The 23918-nt window shown below is 31.8% G+C and overlaps 1 protein-coding gene across 10 annotated transcripts in view; it reads right to left on the bottom strand.

Moving 5' to 3' along the window:
- Positions 1-23918, bottom strand: part of Klhl13 (kelch like family member 13) — a 173901-nt gene that overhangs the window by 13576 nt on the left and 136407 nt on the right. For all 10 annotated transcript variants that reach the window (XM_048797125.1, XM_048797121.1, XM_048797123.1 and 7 more), the window contains 2 exons: positions 6900-7032; positions 6159-6355 (listed from right to left, as the gene is read on the bottom strand). In XM_048797125.1, the coding sequence (XP_048653082.1) occupies positions 6159-6355; positions 6900-7032 (330 nt within the window). The remainder of the gene's footprint in view (positions 1-6158; positions 6356-6899; positions 7033-23918) is intronic.

Here is a 23918-nt window from a genome sequence, read left to right as displayed (position 1 = left end):
AACAATTGCCCAAATAACCCTAGGTAGTTAGGGGTAAGGGATCTACTTCTGAATCGTCATATTCTTCACAGAAGGAGTAAGTATTTTATAGTTCATTTACAACAGCTACCATAGAGTATATAGCAAAGATTAAAGTCTATGAATATCAACAATAACAATTAAATTTGCAATGATAGAAGGGATTAAAAGTATAATGCCTATTAAATTAACACAGCAAATTACTAGAATCTTACTCATTTAAAAATGAGTCACATAGGAAAAATATGTACTAGAAAGTGAATTCTCAACAAGTGCATGTATTCAAAGGTAAAACATTAATCATAGAATATAGAGATTAAAAAAGCAAAGTCTAGAATAATGGATAAAGATATAGTGGACCAAAAATTATGGAAATGATAAATAATTCTGGAAAAATACTGGATTATTCTACCATGGTTCATTTTAACCCACTTCCAAGTCATTATTTTTATTTTTAACTGATACCTAAAAACAAAAAAATATACATATTAATGAGGTATCAAGTAATGTTTTAATACTAATCTACATTGCATAATGTTCACATTAGGTTAAACATATTTATCTCCTCAAAGGTTTATCATTTCTATGTGCTGAGAACTTTCAAAATCAGTAATGATTGACAAAATTGTCTCAACTAGCAAATCTCCAAAGAGATAAGATGGTATTAATAAATGAGTAGGTGCTGTAACATAATACAATGTATGTATGTAATAGACTATATTACACATTGAAAACATAAAATATGGAGCTTAAAGATTATTTTCAAAATTTCTAAGTAGAAAGAATACTAATTTCGTCTGAATTCATCTAATTTCATCTGAAAACCTGGCCAAAATTCCAAAGGTACATTTGAAAACAAAGTTATAAGAGAAGTTAATCCAAATAATTATATTGGCATTTAAAAGGCTAGCACAGAAAAAAAAAGAAAAAAAAAAAAGACAAAATTACTCAATCATCCCCAGTTACATCCCCAGTCTTTTTTATTTTTTATTTCGAGAAAGAATCTCACCAAGTTGCCAAGGCTGGCCTGGAAAGTACCATTCTTCTGCCTTAGCCTCCTAAATTGCTGGAATTTCAGGCATGAGCCACTATGCCCATCTTAAAAATATTTTAAATAAAGAGCATCACCAAGTCTAAAGCACTAAGGAATCTGTATTGTCTGATTAAATGTGTTTATATAAAAGGAAAATGGTTTCTTTGTCAACTTTATTCCATTTTGTTTATTCTGTATATTCAAATTGTAATATATCTAGTTCAATTACAAACATCCTGTATCAGCAAACTAATGTTAAAATATTAAATTGAGTTTATTTTGTGAGCTAGCCTGCTATCCTCCAAAATAGTAAGAGTGAAAATAGAAGATGCTAAAATTTCCAAATTCCATACAAATGACAAGTAAAAACCTTAACTCCAGCCTTTTTGTAAATCAGGGAATGACTGGAAAATATTTAGCATGTTGTAGTTATACAATGTCATAAGGATAAAAACAAATATAATTTTTAAAGTTATATGACTAAAGAAAGTCATTTTCACTTTTTTCCATTGTATATAAAAGTATTTTTAGTTTTGCAGAAATTTTTACATACTATGCTTTATACCCTTAGTTGTCATCCTTTTCTATTCAATTCCTAGTCCTCTTTTCCAAAACTATCAATAAAATAACACAGCAAGAACAAAATGCCAGATTCTATAAACTATAATACTAATTACCACCCTAAAAGAAACATTATTACTGCAATAGATGGCAAAGTTAGATAGGGGATTGGTTCCTCTAATGAGTCTGATGCTTTGTTATCAATAAGTGGCATTTCTTTTTTTACTTTATTAATATTTTTCATTGTAGATGGACATAACACCTTTGTTTGTTTTTTTTATGTGGTGCTGAGGATCAAACCCCATGCCTCACATGTACCAGGCAAGCGCTCTACCACTGAGCTATAACCCCAACCCCAGATAACTGATATTTCTATCCTGAAGCTAAGAGTAACTTTATAATAATATTTAAAACCATCATATAAAATGCTTTCTGCATTGTCAATTTACATTTTATGTACCCTGCTCTTCTTCATTCACACAAATGATAAAGAATGATATAGAATAGAAATGTATTAAAAAGAAATTTTTCCTTCTAAAAGTTCAAATCCAAGTAGTGTTTTGGTTATGTGAGCTATAAACTCACTACATCATTAAAAACATAAAGTATTTTTCCTCCAAAACATTTGATTTCAGAATACAATTTTAAAAATATAAGACCATTATATTTTTAAATTATCCATAATAACTTAGCTCATGGGAGAACTTAAAAAAAAAAACTTCCTTGTATAATATTTACAGTCTCTTGAAACATTCAGTTCTCCTAAGTAGAATACACACCCAAGGCTACTGTTTTTCCTATGGAAACTTGATTGCTAAGAAAGAAATGGGAAATAAATAGAGCAAAGTTGAACATATGCCTAACTAAGAAACACAATATATGAAAAAATATAAATATATGAAAAAAAAAATATATATATATATACTTAAAGGAAAAGTTGAATTTCACATGTTCCTAAAACTAATAATCTTACTAAAGTTTCTAAAAAATTATCATAGATTCTAAGAGAGAAGATTCCCACTATAAAAGCATATGGTCATATCTTTGGCAAATATGATGAAGGATAGATAATTTATAATGATGCTAAGTAAAGAGGTGTCTCCTAAAATGTTCACAGGCAAGAAAGTCCTAAAACTAAAGGAGGCAGGGATAAACTACACCACAAGCAAGCTTTGCTAGGCAGAAGCCTCTTCTCCATTAGAAATGGGTTTTAGGATGTCTGCAGAGGATACTAGGAATCAAGAATATTATCCCTAAAATAATAAATATTAAGTGTTCACACAAATGAAATAGGTTAAGGAACCTCTAATTATTAGAAATTTGTCAATCTTACAGAATTACTGTGTTCTCATCTTTAAATAAAACTGCTTTGAAAAGTTTTCTATACCAAAATTCTTTTCTATTATTTTGACAATAATACATTAATTGTGCAAATTATATACATATACACACAGAGAGCACTTATAAATCCAGCCAATGGCTAATTTAATTGCACTACTGAAAGTTTGTTTTTGTAATGTTATATGTAATATATACATATATAAATGAGACATATATTTCATATATACATAATATCTATAGCATATTATCCAGTTCTGTCTTCTTCTTTCAGGTAAGGGGAATGATCACAACCAATATCTAAAGTTGTTAAGTATTAAGCTTCTGTACTCTTGTTAATGATTATTTCCAAAAAATCATGGCACTGCCCCTAGTTTGGCTCAGGATAACCAAGTATTCCTAAGACCAGTGTAAAACAACATTAATTAGTATAAAAGCATGAACTTTTAGATATTACTTCCAAATTAAGTATTGCAATTTAGACATTTAAAAAAATATTCAATAAAAGTTGAATGTAACTTGAAGTTGTTATAGATATCAGGTGACACAAAACAAGAGGCAAGCTACTTATTGCTTTTAAGGGAATTGACTTTGATAGAATTAAAATAAATTCTTCTGGCTGTAAATTAACTCATTATGGTGCTTGTTTTAATTTTTATAACATTTTATTGGTATGTTTAATTATACAGAGTAGTATGATTAATTATGCTATATTCATACTTAAATATAATTTGTTCAAGCTCATTCCCTATTACCTTCCTTTTCTTTCCCTTCCTCCCTGCCCCTGATCTGCTTGCTCTACTCTGTTGATCACCCTTTTATTATTATTTTTAGTACATTATAATTATATATATGCATATGGGACTCATTATAGTATATTCGAATATATATGGACATAGCATAATGTTGTAAATTTCATTCCCCAGTTCTTCCTTATGCCTCCCTTCTCCCTCCTTCTTGATCCTCTTCCTCTATCTATTGGTCTCCCTTCTATTTTCATGAGATCCCTTTTATAATTCCCTTTTCCCCTCTATCTAGCTTCTACATATGAGATTAAAATTTTACCTTTTATTTTCTCAATCTGGTTTATTTCACTTAGCATGATATTCTCCAGTTCTATGCAGTTACCAGCAAACGCCATAATTTCATTCTTCTTTATGACTGAATAAATTCCATTATGTGTGTGTGTTTGTGTATGTGTGATATAACATTTTCTTTATCTCATTTGTCAACTGAAAATTAATATAACCACTTTGAAAAGCATATATAGATTCCTCAAAAGAATTTGAATGGAACCACGATATGACTCAGCTATCCTACTCCTTGATTTTTATCCAAAAGAAGTAAAATAAGCAAGTTAAAATGAAATTTTGCACACAAACCCAGTAATGGTTGTAAGCAATAGCATAGGAGACTAACAAACTCCACTTGGAAGTCAAGATGATACACATCTACAATATTATATGCTGCCATAAAACCCTTAAAATAGCAATCAGTTTAAAATTTTATAGGTAATTATGAGACAGCATTCTGAGTACTCTAAAATGGGAACAAATATACAAAAAAACATATTTTCAAGAATGTAGTTAAATTAGCTATTGGTTTGACTTTATAAGTACCTTATTTTTAAATTTTTCCAACATTTAAATACTTTTATTTTTAATTGATACATTACATAATAGTTGTACAAATGTATGGGGTAAAATGTGAGCTCTCTCTCTCTCTCTCTCTCTCTCTCTCTCTCTCTCTATATATATATATATATATATATATATATATATTCACACACATTATATAAGGATCAAATCAGGGTAATTTAGTTACAATACATCATCTCAAGCATTTATCAATTCTTTGTGGTGAGAGTATTCACAATTTTCTCATAGCAGTTTTGAAATCTAAAATACATGGCTAATTATAGTCACCCTATTGTATAATAGGCCACTAAACTTATTCTTCCTATCTGACCTTATTTTTGTACCCATTAACCAACCTCTCCCTATATCACACCTCCCACACCCCTATCCTTCTGGACCTCTAGCAAACTCTATTCTACTCTTTTTTATTGTATATTTTTAATTATACATGACAGAAGAATCCATTTTGATATAATTATATAAGCATGGAATATATCTTATTCTAGTTAGGATCTCATTCTGCCTATTCTACTCTTATATGAGGTAAACTTTTCTAGCTTCCACATGAGTGAAAACAGATGTTACTAGTCTTTCTGTGCTTAGCTTATCTCATCTAACACAATGTCCTCCAGGCTTATCCATGATAGAATTTCATTCTTTTTAAAGGCTGAATAATATTACATTGTGTCTGTATATACCACTATATCCCTTCATCAATTGATGGAGAAGGACTGTCTGATTAATAAAATAATTAAGCACATGCTCTCTTGAAACTTAGTGTTTTAAAGAAGATTGCATGTTCAAAAATGTTGTTTTTAAAAGCCAAATGGCAATCATTTACCAATATTAAAATTTATATTAGTTAAAACCAATTATAAAAAGCATGCTATCCATAAATAAATAATTCAGAAAATATATAAAAAATGACTACTGCTATAATTCTTAATCATAAAAGCTAGCTCTAGGTGTTCTGGAATCTTGGCAATATTTCTGCATAGCCCAGGCATTTAGTTTCACAAAATCAAATTTAAGGATCTCAACTAAAATAAAACACTATCTTGAGAAACTGGGTGACTGCTAAGTACTCCACTGATTGGTCATTAAAAAGGCTAAACACTATTCAGTAGTTAATATGTTCCTAAGAGACCAAGACTTGTATCTTTACAGTCTGCACATAAATTTAGTTCTAGATCTTAACTCCTATACTAAAAGAAGGGAAAAAATTGCCAAAAATATTTTAACAAACTTCTAGCAGCTCAGATTACATTTCCATAGGATTCCATTAAAGACTATTGTGCAAAATCATTAAGATGAATAGAACCAAATTAAGGTATGTAACATTATCAAACAGGCTAAGGTATATCTTTATTGAACACTTAGTATTCCATGTTATTTGATTACACTGAAAGTTTTTGTTAAATGATAGTGTTTAGTAAAAATGTAGTTGTTTTAATCTAATCTTGTTTCTAGACCACATACTATGTGACACCATTCTATTGGCAAATTGCACATATCTACACTCTAAACAGGCTACAATTGGAATCTACCAAAAAAGTCTGAAAATATCTTACCCCAGATATGAGAAATACTTTACAGAAGTCCAAAACTGGCAGAATTTGTAGAAAGCTGGCAGCTTCCAGTGTGTCTTGAAGGTTGTCCATATTAAGAGAAAGCTTTGCAGTATAAATGAAATCAATAATTTTCCTTAGACCAACTTTGCTCACACCATGAAGCTTAATGCACATTAAATCTTGTTCTTTCATTCCACCTTAAATATAAAAAAAGACATTCAATTAAATGAAGGTGGATAATTAAGGTCAAACTCACTTCTGCTGCTAATTAGATGCAATACAATCAAGGAAAAGTCTTTTCTGTATAAGCATTCATACCAGAATCAGGCGTTTGCACATTTTACAATTAAAAGAGAGTGCTTAAAGAAGCTCATCTCTATACTAATGGAGGTAATATATGATGCAAGTACTTCTAAAATGTTCTCCTATCACCTCCTATCTTTTGATGGATCAAAGATTATATTAGTCAGACATAGAGCCTCTAATGACCCATTCAGATACAAAAAGGAAAAGCTGTGAAACAAAGATGGATGTATGAAAAAGTGCATCACCCAAACCATACATGCTGTACTTTCATGCACAGCTGTATAGCACCACTCACGATCACACATACTGGTGATTATTCCCTATGAAAGTAATAACTGAATAAATAACTGAATTTCAAATTAGAAATAAAAAGACTTAAACACAAATTTTCCATATTGTTTTAATGTGGATTCAGAGTTTAAAAAGGCAAGCTACCTGTGAACATAGCCTTGAAGTAGTCACTAGCAGATGCCATCATGACTCTATGCACAGGGAAAGCATCATCTGTATCACCTGGCATCAGGGTCACATCACAAAGCAATCCTTCAAGTCGAAGCTGGTCAAATCCCTGTAATGAGAATATAACTTGAGCCACTAATGAATGGTTAGGGTTAGAAAGCTCCAGGCTAAAATTCTATTTATATATTCATGTGGAACAACATATTTCGAAAATAGAGCCAAAAGAATAGTTACTCCAGAGAAGAAAAAAAAAATCAAACAGCTTTCTTGATATGTAGAAATGTATATATTATTTCACTGTATGAAAAAGATAAAGTTTTAGGGCTATTTAGATTAAGAACAAATAGGGAAAGTACATAAATTCAATTATTTACACAAACATGAGATTCTACCTTGTTTTGGAAAAATAAATCATGTAGTCTTCTGTTTTCCTGTCCAAAGAGTAAGAGTATTAGACTGGACAACACTCCTTTCCATAATAATATATTAATAGCCCTATTATAGGACTTTAATGAAAGATTTTGGGGTTTGTTTTTTGAGAGAAAAAGGAGAGACTATCTGCATTAAATGCAAGATAGGAGTACTTTCTACAAATCAGATAGTTCTCTCTCTTTGAGAACTAAGGACTTTGCTATAAAAATTCCAATACTTGGTACATTGCCGCTGCTTGACCAATTATCTTTCAATTTGAAATTTAGTTATCTTTGGTAAAAGGAGGCCAGGAAGCCCCAACATAATTCTTAATTGTCCCCAAATGCTTAAAGGTTTAGCAGAGAATTAACATGATAGCACCCATAGTATGGAAGAGAGACAGGGTTCTGATAATAAGAAGAATCTTTCACCTATACCACTTATGATTCCAACCAATAGCAAATAGGCAATTGTTCCTTTGTCCCTTTGGGGAGAATGAAACACTTTTAAGATCATAAAAGTATGATTCTACAATGTATACATATTTTACAACATCATGTGGTACACAGTGAATATATACAATTTTTTCAATTAAAAATAATAAGGTCAAAGAGATTATAGCAGGCTTGCAAAATGCATCAGAAAGAGGCAACATACAATTTAAAATGAGGCCAAAAGTATGAATATTTTGGCAAGATTGAGTATGTAGATTCAAATATAGAAATATTTCATTATTAAAAAATTGGGAAGATAGAGATACAATAATATAATACAACAACAAGAACAAACATAAAGGATTAATGAATCAACTTCATATTTTAATGACCACAAATAAAAATTTCTTTAAATAAAGTTATGAGTCACAGATTTAAGAAGCAAAAGACATAACATACTAAGAACACATTTTTAAAAATATTGATTCTACACATATGTATAATATAATTCTTAGTCTAAACTTCTCATTATAATTTAAAAATTACATTTTAAAGTAAACACTTGAATCTAAAGAACTGGAACTTCAAAGAAGTTATCTGATCCAGTTACCTTTCCTCTAGGAAGAGAGGAATAGTCCTACTATCTATCTATCTATCTATCTATATATATATATATATACACACACTTTAGAACAGGATTATGTATCATATTTGTCTTGCTCCAAGAATGAATGACCTATGCTTTTGTTAACAAATATAATATCTTTCAAAAATGTGCCTTTTACTTTGTAAACACAAACATATACTCCACAACCCCTGCTTTCTCTATTACCCTGTTATTCAGAAAAGGAGAAGGAAGAGAACAATAACTCATCTTGGAAAAGAAACATCAAATTGGGGGGAATATTCTCATGCTGAAGGTAAAAAGTAACTCTTTTAAGATTCATATATGAAATCTAAAGTGTAATGAGTTTACAAGAATCACCTTCCAAATGCATGAGCATCAGGAAGTACTGAATGAGTACACTGCAGTGGGGGATGACAGTTAAGCAACTAAGAAGTCCCTCAGCTGGAAGAGTTTAGGGACTAGCATCTTTGAATTCAACAAACAAACCAACTTTTATCCAGAAGCCATCACTTGGTACTGGGTAGAACTTGCACTTTGTCGACAAGTTAACTAGGAAGTAGAAATTTATTTGTGATACCTCTCTCAATAATAAAATGAACTATGCTCAAGGTGCTTATTTGTGTAGATGGTAAAGGAAAAGTGTGAGAGAAAAGAAACCTAGCCAGAGTTTACTGAGAAAAGGTGGACTCTAAAGAATGCAGATTTTTTTTAATTCCCTCAAATAAATTTCAGGTTAACATTTTTAAATATATGCTTTTAAAAGTCAAAATACAAAAAAAAATATAAGTTTAAAATTAAAAGCAAAGCTCAAGTGGGAGACCATATACATGGTTGTGCATTTTAAAATTCACTTGAGCAGATAATACGGGCAAACTGCTACCTCTCTGGAATCTTCTTCTTAGAGGCTGCAAAGTATTCTATAATGGGGACACACCATAAATTACTCATAAATTACTCTGATTGAACACTTGGACTGTGTCTTAACTTTTGAAATTGTAAGCAATGCTGCAGTACACACACACACACACACACACACACAAACACACACACTTCTGAAAGTATATTTGTTGGAGATATTCTCAGAAATGGAGTTGTTTGCTAGAAAACATATGTATTTTTAACATTTTGATAGCTCATGTTAAGTTAAAAGATTTGATTTTTGTTGGGAGAAATATACCCTGGGTACTAGCAAAAAGGAGATGTCAAGAGATCAGTAAGATGAGACTAAGTACTGTGTGTCTTCTTCCCTTATTTTCATTCATCAAATAATTTTTTTAATCTCCTCTAAAGCAAATGTAATCTTTGAGAAAATTCAAGCCCCATTTATTCAAAAGCAATGATTATATCCAGTTGGTTGTTTCCTACCATTAAAACAAAACCAAAAAATCTTCTTGGCTCATTTGCTAGCTCTCCTGCCTTTTAAATATTCCTACAAATATATAACATTTAGAATTGAGTAACATGAAAGGCTCCATTCCTACTATTTATTATTTCTTCTCTTTTCTTTGAAAAAAAAGGTATGGCTAATTCTTCTTGTATCATTAACTGTATCATTTCTTATTTTGTCCACATTACATTAAAATTGTACATGGAGACACAATCCTCAAAATCTGGATAACTCAGATCAGCTATGACATCAAAAGCCTTTACCCTCTTCACAAATTTGGTCATTTGTATCCTTTTACACTATTATAAAAAAATGTTCTACCCTTTCTCAGTATAATCTGCTGTCCCAGAAGAAAAGAAACTGACATGCCTCAAAAATTTTCATCACATTTTAAGTGTTTCCTATTCTAAGCTTAATTTATCTACCTTTGGCAAATTGTATGCTTTTGTGAGGTTTTGCACTTATTTTCACTGCATGTAAAGTAGTTTGCTTTCTATACATTTCACAACCTTTATTTTTTATGCATAAATGAATAATTTCACCATCCAATTTTGTATTTGCCAATTTTATTTCAGATTATTACTATCGTTATCAAAATGAGATCTGTCAATTCAGATTATTTTCTAACACACTCTTGGTATCTTGTTTGTATGCCATTTTCTGAATATCCCAGATCTGCTTAAAGAGAAGTTCCTTCCATAATACACACTGTTGGATAGCAGAAGATAGTCATTTCTCTAACTTTTAAACTGTAAGCTTCTAGTGGAGTACACACATTAAAAGAGGAGGTCATTCTTTTTCACACTGTCCACCTGTTTTTCGGTATATTTATTTTTTACTCTCACTCTTATTATTTTTTCCTCCATTTAACTCTAGGAAGAGTCACGAAGATAGCTTGCATACTCAAAATAAATCCTTTCATTGCAAAATCATTTTCTTCCATCAAATTTGTACTCACTCTTCTCAAAAGATTTCTATAAATTATGTTATCTATCTCCATATGCTAGTCAACTATGTACCTAAACAACTCTGTTTTATGTAAATTGCTCAATTTCCAATTAGCTTTCTAGACTGTCCTTAAAAACTACTTATGTTGATTTAAATTCAACAGTTTTCTTAGTTTTGTATTTTTCTACTTCTTCTGGACCTTGATTTTAAGAGGGATTTGTCTGTCCTTAATGTCTTTAATATTTCCCTTTCTATATTCTACCAATCTCCCCATATCTTCTTTTTATCCTTCATATCCTTTTGAGAGGAAAAAATAGTATTAAAATGTGTTTTTCCTCCTCTGACTTAAATTCACCCAATGTATCAAAACTTTTAATACTATTAAATAGAGGGAGATATATATCTACTACCCTGAAAGACTAAAATATATTAAATGAGTTGGATAAACTTTATAATAACCACATTTAAACAGAAGATAATGAGTTGGCATTTTAGAATTATAATACTGAAAACAGACAAGATACAAATAGTTTCCTTAAAAAGTTGATTGGATGTAAATAGCTTTTACATGAAATATAATTCCATTATGGAAAAGCTACAGTGATACTGTAAGGTGTGGAAAAAACAATCTAATAGGGGCTGAAATTGTAGTTCAGTGGAAAAGCACTTGCCTAGCACATGTGAGGCACTGGGTTCAATCCTCAGCAGCATGTAAAAATAAACAAATAAAATAAAGGTATCGTGTTCACCTACAACTAAAAATGTATTTTAAAAACAATCTAACAAGCAAATCTTTCCACTAACTTCTGCATTAAAAAGAACTTACTAGTTTTGATGACTGTAATTTCAAAAACGAAGTAGAGAAAACAGGAAATATATACTGAAAAAAGCAATAAAAATTACTGATGAAAAGTGTGTTTTATGAATAAAGAATAAAAACTAAAGAAAAGAAGGTTATGAAATGATTTTACTTCAGTGCTAAAATAAATGTAATGTATTTGATCAAAACAATACCAGCCATGTTTTTTATGAAGTCACTCTTCATTTTATTCATAGGAAAGAAGGAGAACAGATGTACTTATGTTAAAAGGAATACACAGGTTGAACATAAAAGTTGATATAAGTATTAAACTCTGCTCTCATTATATAACACTGCTCAGAGTTTAGAATATTTCTAATGGTTCTCTCTCACTGTATTATATCACAACTCCTGGTTTTCAATGACTTCTCTCATTTGGCCCAACTTTATTATCAAACGTTATTTTTATTATTTTCCTATGTACTATAACTCATCATATCCAGGTCTCCATATTGTCTCACTGGTAAAAATGCAGGCTTACTCCTTTTCTAGAACTTTCATTTATGCCATTATTTTTCACATGGAATGTCTTCCTTCCTTCAAATGCTAGATCAAATTTGACCTCCTTTGTAAAGTGATCTCCAAACAAATCTCCTTTAAAATAATTAGGTGCCTTCAGTCTGGGTTTCATAATTTAGCACTTAATTATAGCCTATAAATTTCTGTGTCCAGTGAAGATGGAGAGACAGAGATTGGTTTTAGTTACCTCTGAAACACCTTAAAACCAGAAAAAAAAATGTATGAAAAAAGTAGTTTAAAATGATCAAAGGAGAGGTATCCATGAAAAAAGAGAAACAAATAAGGTGAGCCCTATAATTGTTACAATTTACTACCTAGAGATTCCAGATAGAGATACAGGGAGTAGGAACTCAAGTAAAACCCAGCTTTCTCCCAAGATTGAGAGTCTGAGGAGATCAACGCAGCTAAATCTGTGGGGCAAAACATAAGAGAATTCTGCACAGAGAGAGGGCGTCAGACAGCTGAAAATAGCCCCTCTCAAGGATGCAGGTAAATAATAAGAGAATTTTGGGGGAAAGAACCACCCAAAAGAGCATATGGAACAATCTCTAAGACTCACAAAGGGGTGCGAAGAGTTCCTATTTAAACCATAGGAATGGAAAGCTCATAATGCTGGGGCCTTAGAGTTCACAAAAGAATTTCGCCTTAGTACTAGGGAAAAGTTGACTCTAAAATAAATGCTGCTCTGGCATCACCTCTCAAGTCTTAAGATTAAATGAAAAAAGGGGTTGGGTTGTGGCTCGCTCAGTGGCAGAGTGCTTGCCTCACACATGTGAGGCACTGGATTTGATCCTCAGCACCACACAAAAATAAATAAACAAAAATATTGTGTCCATGTATAACTAAAAAATATTTTTTAAAAAAGTAAATGAAAAAATGTTAATAGGTGAATTGGGAAAGAAAATCAAAATGCAAAGGTATATTGTACTAATGGTGAGTCCCTACCCCATCCCTACTCCCCACCCCCACCCCTCCAGGATACCAGGCCTGGACTTAGGGCATCTTGCAACCTGAAAGGGACACCTGGTAACATATTCCCAATTCCCAGGCAATTCCAAAGCAGTGGTGGTGGGAAAATTGATAGTGGTAAAAGTGAAGGTAGCAGATGCCTAAAACTCTGAATGAGAAAAACCTTCTCTGGTCATAGGAGCTGTGATGGCCTCTTTGTGGTGAAAACCTAATGTTTCTACTTTCTCTGTGTCCTTAGACCTAGGACATGGATGTAGTTGTGCTAAGTACATGGCATAACAGGGAAAATAAACTCAAGTTTCAGGTAGAAAGATCAAAAAGAGTGTAGGTAACCGGAAAGTACCAGGGAGATGGGTGGTAGTTGAAGTGGAAGAATATCAAAAAGAAACCCCATGAAGTTCTATAACACAAAACACTGCTCAATCATAAAAGGAAACAGTCTACTAATACACATGACAAAGTGAATGGATCTCAAGGCCGAGACTATGTAAAAGAAGCTATTCTCAGATGTTAACAGACTGTATGATGATTTAGAAAATATTTTCAAAACAACAAAAATATAATGACATAAAACAGGTAATTTCCAAGGTTTAAGGGAGGTAACAATCAAAGGGTAATAACAAATAATAAATTGGGATCATGTAATAGTTCTGCATCATAATTGTAGTGACTAAATTAAACTGTATATTTGCTAAAACTCAAAATTATATGCAAATAAAAATCACTTTGTTTTGCTCTGTTCCAATTTACAAAATAAAAAGTAAAGGTATGGTAACACATATACCAAGTAAGCACTAACTAAAACACAGATGGTATGACTGTAGTAACATACAAAATAGATTTCAGAGCAAAGATTATTTACAGGGATAAAGTAATTTCATGATAACTGTCATTTTGCCAAGAGAACATAAAATACTTAAATGCTTATGTGTAATACGATAGTTTCAAAATATATGAAGCAAAACCTGAAAGAACTACCAAGATAAATAAACAGATTCACAATCGCAGTGGTAGATTTCAATTCTGTTCTCTCAAAAACTGAATTTAAAAAGTGACAGAAATCAGTAAGGATACAGAAGACTTATATCAACTAACTTCATCTAGTCAAAATTTATAGAGTAAGCCTTAACCATATCAACCAACTTCATCTAGTCCAAATTTATAGGGTACTTCACCAAATAAGGGAATGCAAATTATTTTCAGGCACATATGTGACTTTTACCTAGACAGATCATATTATGAGCTATAATACTAGACTTTTTAAAATATAAAGCAATTTTAAAATTTTTAAGGTATTTAAGTCATACAAAGTATGTTTTCTGACCAGTTTTAATTAAATTAGAAATCAAAAACAGAAAGGTCTCTGGAAAGTCCCCAAATATTTGGAAATTTAATTATATAATTCTAAATAACCCATGAAGAACTTAAAAGGGAAAATAGAAAGCATTATTAGCTAAGTGAAAATACAATGTATCAAAGGGGGGGTGGGAAAGGGGGAAACAGCTAAAGCTATACTTAAGATTAAATTTATACAAGTAAATGTCTATATTATAAAATTTTTAAAAAGTCTCATATAAAAGACCACAATTTCCCCCTTAGGAAACCTGAACTAAGAGAGTAAATTAATTGTAAGTTAAAAAGGAGAGTGGACATAATAGATCACGGTAGTAATCAATAAAATATAAAACAGGAAAATAGAGAAAACACGATAAAACCAAAAGCTATTTCTTTAAGATCCATGAACATAAAAATTTCTAGCCAGACTGACCAAAGGGGAGAAGGCAGAAAGTACAAACTACAAATGCCAGGACTGATAGATTTAATATTACTACTAATTCTACAAATATTAAAATATGATCAGAAAATTTGAACAAGTGTGTGCTGAAAAATTTGACAACTCAATTGAAATGGACAAATTCCTTAAAAGACACAGCTACTAAAGTTTTCTCTAGAAGAAACAGAAAGCCCAAATAGTCATACTAGTATAAAATTGAATTTAAAATCTTCCCCCAAAGAAAACTCTAATCTCAGATGGTTTCACTGATGTGACACATCAAACAACAAAGAAAAAAGAACAGCAATATTTCATAACCACATCCAGATTATTAGGGGAAGGGGATACATTCCAATTTATTCCATATGGTTGGAGTCATCTTTATTTTTCTTTTTAGGATTGTACCCAGAGCGTGGCCCATACTAGTCAATTACTCTACTACCGAATTGATTCATTAGCTTCTAGCATTAATAAAAAAACCAGATAAAGACAACTAAAGAAAACCAAGATCAAAATTCATCAGGAGCATACATATAAAAATTCTCAACAAGATTTTATCAAATCAAATTGAACAGTATTTTAAAAGGGCATTCCAACATGACCAAGGAGAGTTTATGCCTTCACTACAAGATTGCTTTGTCATTCAAACATCAATCAATATAACTGACCATATTAACAGACTAAAAAAGAAAAATTATTAAATCATCTCAATACCTATTACATGAATCCAACATTTGTTTCTGATTGGGTGTGGGGACTCCCAGCTAACTAAAACTAAAAAGGAACTTCCTCAAATCCACAAATAACATTATACCCAAAGACTGAATGCTTTCCCCCATAATATCAAAAATAAAGCAAGAACATACATTCTCATCAATTTTATTCAGCATTTTTCTGGAGGTTCTCAGAGTGTAATAACAAAAGAAAAGAAATAAAAAGACTGGAAAGGAAGAAATAAAACCATTTTTCTTTACAGGTGAAATGATTGTCTATGTTGAAAATCTTATAGAACCTCCAAAAACATTCTAGAACTAATAGTTTATTAAGTTTGTAAGATACAAAATTAATTAATAACAAACTGAATTAATACATAATAATCATAAATTGAATTTATGTATTACAGTATTTTGACTCTTGAGCTAATATGAACTAGTCCTATCAACACATGCTAAATAACCAAAAAATGCTCAATTGAGACAGCAGGATAATAACACACTAAAGTGACCTAAAAAGGAACATAGACAGTCTTTCAACTTAGATTTAAAGATATACATTCAATTGGAACTATATGAATAACTTATTGTACCTTAACTTGAGTGAACCAAGAGCTACTCCCAAGAAAACCTAGAGATTCATTTCTCTATGTTCTAGCTGCCCTTAAAGAGTTGAGAAGAAATGAAGGAAAGTACCATTTTCATATAAAGCTCAATAATATAAATTATTTGTACGTTTCTTCTGTAAAATGGAACTCTCCTAGTCATTACACATCTGTTTCTTATGTTAACAGTATAGTTTTTAAACTGCTTCTCTTATAATCATGATGCTTTGAAATAGGGTACAGTTCATCAACACAACATGATCAGCAACCGAAGCACTTACCCCAGGAAAAACATTACATGAAGTTAATCCAGTGGAAAGCAATACACTACTTACGTGTATATAAGTTTTTGGAATAATCTATTTCTTTAACATTCTATTAGCTAGATAATAACTTAGAGCTATAAAATTATACTTACTTTGACATTATATCTAAAATTAGAGAGAGAAAATAAATAGCTAAAATGGAAGAAAACATGGGAAGAGCAGTTTTATAGGCACTAATCTTTAAAATGAGAAAATGCCAATTAGCAACCTAGCTAGCCAGAGAAGGGAGGCATTTTCAAGCTTTTATAGGTTTCAATAAGCATAGCCAATAATCAGGAAATTATTTCTTCTCCCCTATATAAGTATTATACAATTAATATACATTGCCACCAGATGAAGCACAGTATCCTCATTATGGCCTCCTTGTCCTAACAGTAATGCTTCAAACTGGTAGTTAATAGCTTGATCCTATTTTTGTTTCTTCCTTTTGGGCAGGGGAGGGGAAGAAGGACAGACAGGCAAGAAGATAATCTGCATAATTCTGTTTCAATCAAAAATGAAACCTGTATTGTTCATGCCAGATTATCTTTTAGCCTTTGTTAACGTGTGTTTATACTTTTAGTTAATAAACAATAGACATTACGTTTAAAAGGTAATGCAGTTTACAGAAAGATTAGAAGATACATAAATGCAAATTTATAGTCAGCATATCTGGGTCGAGTCCTAGTACTTGTCATTTACTGTTTATGTATATTTGGGAAAACCTCCTAACTTCTGTGAGATTCAGTTTCCTTATCTATAAAATAGAAAAAAACAATATTGTCCTTTCTCTCATGACATTGTTTTCAATTTTCATTGAGGCAAGTACATATGAAAATAATTTAAAAGCTGCCACCCGAATTCATTTATTCCACAACCAATATCCATAAGAGCAGTAAAAGGCACTGAATGGTTCTTCTGTGCCAGGTACATAATATATTATCTCTTTTTAATTATGATACTAATAACATCAAAAATGAACATTTATTAAGCATCATCAGGCACCCCAACCCTAGGTAAAAGACATACAGAAACAACAATTTAGCACCCAGATATTGAGGACCTCACTGAGAGGTGATATCAAAAAGTACTAAATGGTGTGTATACAGGAGAAGCCACTAACTCTGCTTTGATCAAGAAACATTTCACATGGGGAGAGGTTGATCAATGGATACTACATTATAATTAGGAGCAAGATGTTTGCTAAGCTATCACACAATAGGATGAATATAACCATAATTGTACTGCATACTTCAAAAAGCTAGAAGAAAGCAATTTGAATGTTTTCACCATAGAGAAATGATGAAAGTTTGAGGATACAGATATAGCTAACCTAACTTAAACATTATACAATATATAAATGTACTGAAATATCACATGGTATCCCATAAATATGTAAATTTTTTATGTTTTTATGTATCAGATAAAAATTTATTTTAAAATGCCAAAAAATAAACATTTTATACAAAGGCCATTTAACTTGAGTCATTATGATTAAATTGGGGTTTAACATACAGATACAATAAAGAAAGGACATTTGAGGGAGAGGAAATAGGTGTAAGAACACTTATAGATGAAAAAAATAACATATGTTTATGGGATAGTGAAAATAAGAAATATTCCAGGTATTTACCTTGACCCTCTATTTAACTCTGCTCAGGTATTGCCAAAGGAAAGATTATATGGTTGAATGGAAAAGGGATTGGAAAAAAAGTTATGGCAGAACAATGAAGAACCATAAAACTGAAGGTGCTCAAAGAAAATACTTATAAACTACCGACCAGATAAGTACAAATCCCTTAAGAATTCTTGCTACCTAACACTAAAATTATAAATAACCCAAATGAAAAATGAGCAAAGGACCTGACCAGACATTTCTCTAAGGATCACATCCAAATGACCATAGGCACAAATTTTAAAATATTCAACATTACTAGCAAATCAGGAAAATGCAAATCAAAACCAGAAGTATGAGTACAATAAAAAAGAGAAGCCAATAAGTACTGGTAAGCCTGTGAAGAAATTGGAAACTTCTATGCTGCCAGTGTAAATATAAAATGGTACAACCATTTTGAAAAACCCTCTGGCATTTCTTCAAAAGATTAAACAAAGAATTACCTGGAACCAATAATTCTATTCCTAAGTTATCTACATGAATGATCATAGCAGCATTATTCATAGTTAAAATATGGGAAAATTCAAATGTTCATCAATGGATGAACAAATTATGGTACATCCATACAGTAGAATATTACTTGGCCACAGAAAGGAAGCAAGCATGTTGCATGCTACAACATGGACCAACCTTGAAAACATTATGCTAAGTGAAAGAAACCAGTCACAAAAGAACACATAGCACATGCTTTCAATTATATGAAATGCTCAGAATAAGTAGATCTATAGAGATAGTGGATTAATAGTCGCCTACAATTGAGGAAGGGGCTGGGGACAAATAGGGAGTAACTGATAATAGATAAGGATTTCTTTCTTTTCTTCTTCCTCCTTCTCTACCCTCTGGTAATGGAATTGAACCCAGGGCTTTCACTTTCTTGATAAGCACTCTATCACTGAGTTATATCCATAGACACAAATATAAGTTTCTGTCTTTCTTTTTCTTTTTTCTTTCTTTCTTTTTTTTTTTTGTACTGGGGATTGAACCCAGGGGCACTTAACCACTGAGCCACATCCCCAGCCCTTTTAAACATTTTATTTAGAGACAGGGCCTCACTAAGTTGCTGAGGCTGGCTTTGAGCCTGTGATCCTCCTTCCTCCTGCCTTAGCCTCTGGAGTCACTGGGAAAACAGGTATGTGCCACTGTGCCCAGCAATACAGGTTCCTTCTTGAGGTGATGATAATGTTATACAATTGACTGTGGTGATAGTTACACAATCCTGTGAATATACTAAACATCATTGTATTATATACTTTAAGTGGGTTAATTTTATAATATGTGAATCATATCTCAATAACAGTATTATTTTAAAAACTGAAGGTGTTAGGAAGGGTATGACTTAAATAATTACCATAGGGTTAAGTAGTAAAAGATAGATATTGTCATCTAGGGACAATAGGGAGACTTCAAAGAATGGAAGATTTTCAATGATAAGTAACCATAGATTTAGCAGCAAAGAGTGTGGGAAATGAGAGCATCCTTGATTTTACCAATCAGTACTTTAGCTAACCCTGGTTAATCTTCTTTATTTCAGTAAAAGTAATTTGCACTGCTAATTACATCACAGATTCTCTTGGGATTTGTTCAGGGTTCTAGGAATCCAGGCCTATTAGTTATCAAATGTCTTTCCAGGCACTGTCTTTGACACTCTAGTTTGCTAAAGCCTATTTAATAGAGATGACTAATCTACAAGATCCATTCACGCCAACCAGACAGACACCTTATTTGGTTCACACATCACTTTTGATCAGCTCCATTTTGTCTAACACAGTCTCTGTTTAGCTTGAATAGAACAAAAAATAATTGGATATTTATCAGGCAAACTTTCCTTTCCAGAAATTACGACATTTAATCTCCATACCTCTCACCCAGATTGTAAAGAAAGAAACTGGCCCAGAGAGGATATGCGACTTCTCCAAGTCATCTAACCAGTTGGTAAGTGGGACAATTAGAATTCCAGTTTGGGCTGAACCCCCATGTGGAGCTCACTACAGTTAGGCAGTGGGTAATCAACTAAGACTTCTTAGAACACTTGCTCCCCATGGATCTGTTCCTCTGACAGTACTTTCAAAGCCTTTTCAAGCTGTAGTTTGTGTTATTGCTAATTTTAAAATGGTGATAACATTTAGATATTAAATACTTCTCTGGTTTATTCCCTTGAAAACCACATACCTAAGATTAAATACAAAAAGGTTCCCTGTTAGTTTTTGGCCTTAAAAAATTCAGTTTGTGAGAACATAATTTTAATAGACTTTAAAATAAAGTCTACAAGGTTTTCTAATTGCAAATATAGAGTACTAGCTCTGTACACTACAGAAAATAACAAAAGAAATCAGTTGCAGAAAGATCATTTTCAAGTAATATAAACTTTGAGGTCACTTTAATATCACCATTTTTACCACCAGCCTGGACCAATGAGAGAAACTGTGACAGAGCCAAGTGCTATAAGATCCAACTACACTTTGGTCAACCATTCTATTTTTAAAATTATATAGAAAAATATTTCCATTGTGAATAAATTAAACAATGTGCAGTTGTGCACAGCAAAAAGTAATATCTTTCACTATTCTCCGAAATGTTTGGAGACCTTTTGCTATGAGCTCACATTCGTGTGTGTGTGTGTGTGTGTGCACGTATATATGTGTGTGTCTAAAAATTAGACACATATTGTCTAATTTTTCTACAAATAGTCAGGATTATTTAATATACATTGCCTTATTACTTTTTCAATTAGTTTTATTGACATATAACTCATATAAAACACAATTCACCCACTTAAAATGTACTAAATCGATGGTTTTGTGTATTTAGAGATACATGCAACCATTTCCACAGTAAACTTTAGAATATTTTTATAATCTCAAAAAGAATATTTTTATAATCTCAAAAAGAAGTCCTGTACCCTTCAGTTATTATATACAAATCCTTCCAGTTTCCCTAACCCTAAGCACACACTAGTCTATTTTGTATTTCTATAGATTTCTCTATTCTGATTATTTCATACAAATGGAAACAGAAATTGTGGACTTTTGTGACTAGACTCCTTTAGTTAGCATAGTGTTTACAGGATTCATCCATGAAGCATGCATCATGCTACACTTTTAAAATATAGCTGAATCACATTCCACTGTATAGATAAATATACCGCATTTCCCCATTACTTTTTTTCCATTTAATGTCTTATATTCTTCTATTTAATACCTATATACCTATTTCACTCTTTTTGTGACTACATAATATTGCATAGTTTGGTGCAACATAATGCATATAATCATTCCCCTACTGATGGATATTTGATCTATTTCCAATGTTTCTCCATTTTAACAATAATTTGTAATATATATGAGTGTGTGTGTGTGTGTGTGTGTGTGTAGGGGGTGGGAAGAAGAGGCTATCTCTGTTGGTGAAATAGGTCCATATTTTTAGAACAGTAGAATAAGAGTACAGGTTGTCCTCCCTGTGCTCTGTGGGTTCCTCATCTATGAGTTTAACCATCCTCAGATGAAAAAAAATGTGGTTAAGCATACAATGATTCTATATGTACTGAGCAAACTTTTTTCTCAAACAATACAGTATAACAACTAGTTATATAGCATTTACATTATATTAGGCTTAATAAGTAATTTGGAAATCATTTAAGTTATTCAACAGAATACGCCTAGGCCATATGCAAATACTGCACCATTTTAAGTAAGGAACCTGAGTATTCATGTATTTTGGTATCTGCAGGGATCCCCAGAACCAATCCCCTGTGGCTACTGAAAGAAGACTATAGCTTTCCTGAAACTTAATTAATACCTAGGAACTTGCTAGAAATGCAAATTCCTGGGCTCAGCTCTGGGTATTTTAAAAAATCTTTGTGATACTGGGATACACTAAAATTTGAGAATAACTGCTGTAAAATTCACTGTAGAACAGTAGCTGTCATTATTTGGTTTAAATTTTTAAATTTATCAGGACCAAAATAATTAGCTTGAACACATGATTATGATCATGCACAGCGCATAAGTATAGTGGCAAGTTAAGGCTGTTTGTTATTTTTCTATTATTTTTTAATTTTTATTTAGCAAGACCACATTAGTATAGCAAAACACTTCTTCCTTTTATGTTTTTCCTATCTCCTTGGCCCCTTATTCTCCTTTCCTATAACCTTAAAAACCAACAACTATTCCAATTATGCTATAAGCATGTGCGAATATGTCACAATGAAACTCACTATTCTTTTTTTTTAAGTTGTAGATGGACACAATATCTTTATTTTATTTTTATGTGGTGCTGAGGATCGAACCCAGGGCCTTGCACATGCTAGGCAAGCACTCTACTGCTAAGCCACAACCCCAGCCCCTCACTATTCTTTACAACTCTTTTGCACCATTAAAAAAAGAAATTAGGATATTGGAAAAATAGGATTTCAATAGATTCCCAGACCAGAACTAGAAGGGAGTGTAGAAATGTCCTAGGCAATAGCCACATTTTGGAGATAAAAAAATGAAGCCCAGAGAAATTGCACTAAACACAACAAGTATAAGCAACACAGCAAGTATAAACTTTCTCTCATTATAATATATATTATATTTATAATAATGGTTTATTATAATTGTTATTATAATGGTTTTAAAATATGGGTGTACATGAAATCCACATGGGGAAATTTCATTTAAAGGTGATTTTAGAAAGATATATTTTCCTTATCTGATAAACAGAAGATATATAATTTAATTATAGTTAGAATACATTTATCGATATCCAGTATTATAATCTCATTTAATTCAGTGATGCTCATAGAAGTCAGTGAATGTTTACAAAGGTCAGAAGTACTATGTTAAATAGCTGCAGATTGCTGGAGTTTGTGTACTTTTGGTTTTCTATCCCCTATCTTCATGTTAGTTATTACTTCTTAAATCTCTAAGTGGGTTTGCATCTAGCAGGCTTCATTCGAACTCCTACACCTACTATTGTTGATAGGAGTTATACAACAAATAAACATGATCTTTAGAACTATGGCAAAGATGTTAGTAGAATAGGTTATGAATGAGAAACTAGAAAATTTAATGTAGGGACATTGTCATATTTACTTAGAATGCTAAGTAATAGAGAGTCAATGTTGCCAAATATATTCTTCAAGAAAGTAATATGTGGGCTGGGGTTGTGGCTCAGTGTTAAAGTGCATGCCTAGCACGTGTGAGGCACTGGGTTCAATCATCAGCACCACATGAAAATAAATCCATAAAAAAAAGAAAGTGATATGTAGCAACATGTCCTTTACATACACAAACACACACACACACACACACACACAATGAATTCTGGGAATTATTTTTTAATCAAGAAAGTATACATTCTTCCATCAAGATTTCTCCCATGTAATTGTTATAACAAAGGACTTTAGAGTCACAAGTTTTTCCTGAGTGAATTTGAACCTGATCTCATAAACTTATGAATTTGCCTAATTTGCTACATAGATAAACTCTGGAACTATTTTTCACTGGTATGATTATCTAGCCCTGATATTTATCCCTCAAACTGGTCTAAAAGTTGCAGTGTGGCACACACAAGCCCTAACTAACTTTACCAAGAGAGCTCTAAAAAACAGTTAAAGGGATCCCGCTACTAAACATAGAGGTATGAACAATATGTTACTGAATGATCAATGGGTTACAGAAGAAATAAAGGAGGAAATCAAAAAATTCTTAGAGATAAATGAAAATACAGACACAACATATCGGAATCTATGGGACACAATGAAAGCAGTTTTAAGAGGGAAATTCATC

This window comes from Marmota marmota, unplaced genomic scaffold (genome assembly GCF_001458135.2).
Source record: "Marmota marmota marmota unplaced genomic scaffold, marMar, whole genome shotgun sequence".
Lineage (NCBI taxonomy): Eukaryota > Metazoa > Chordata > Mammalia > Rodentia > Sciuridae > Marmota > Marmota marmota.
The sequence above is the reverse complement of the archived record's forward strand: the minus strand, read 5'-3'. Positions and strand labels throughout refer to the sequence as shown.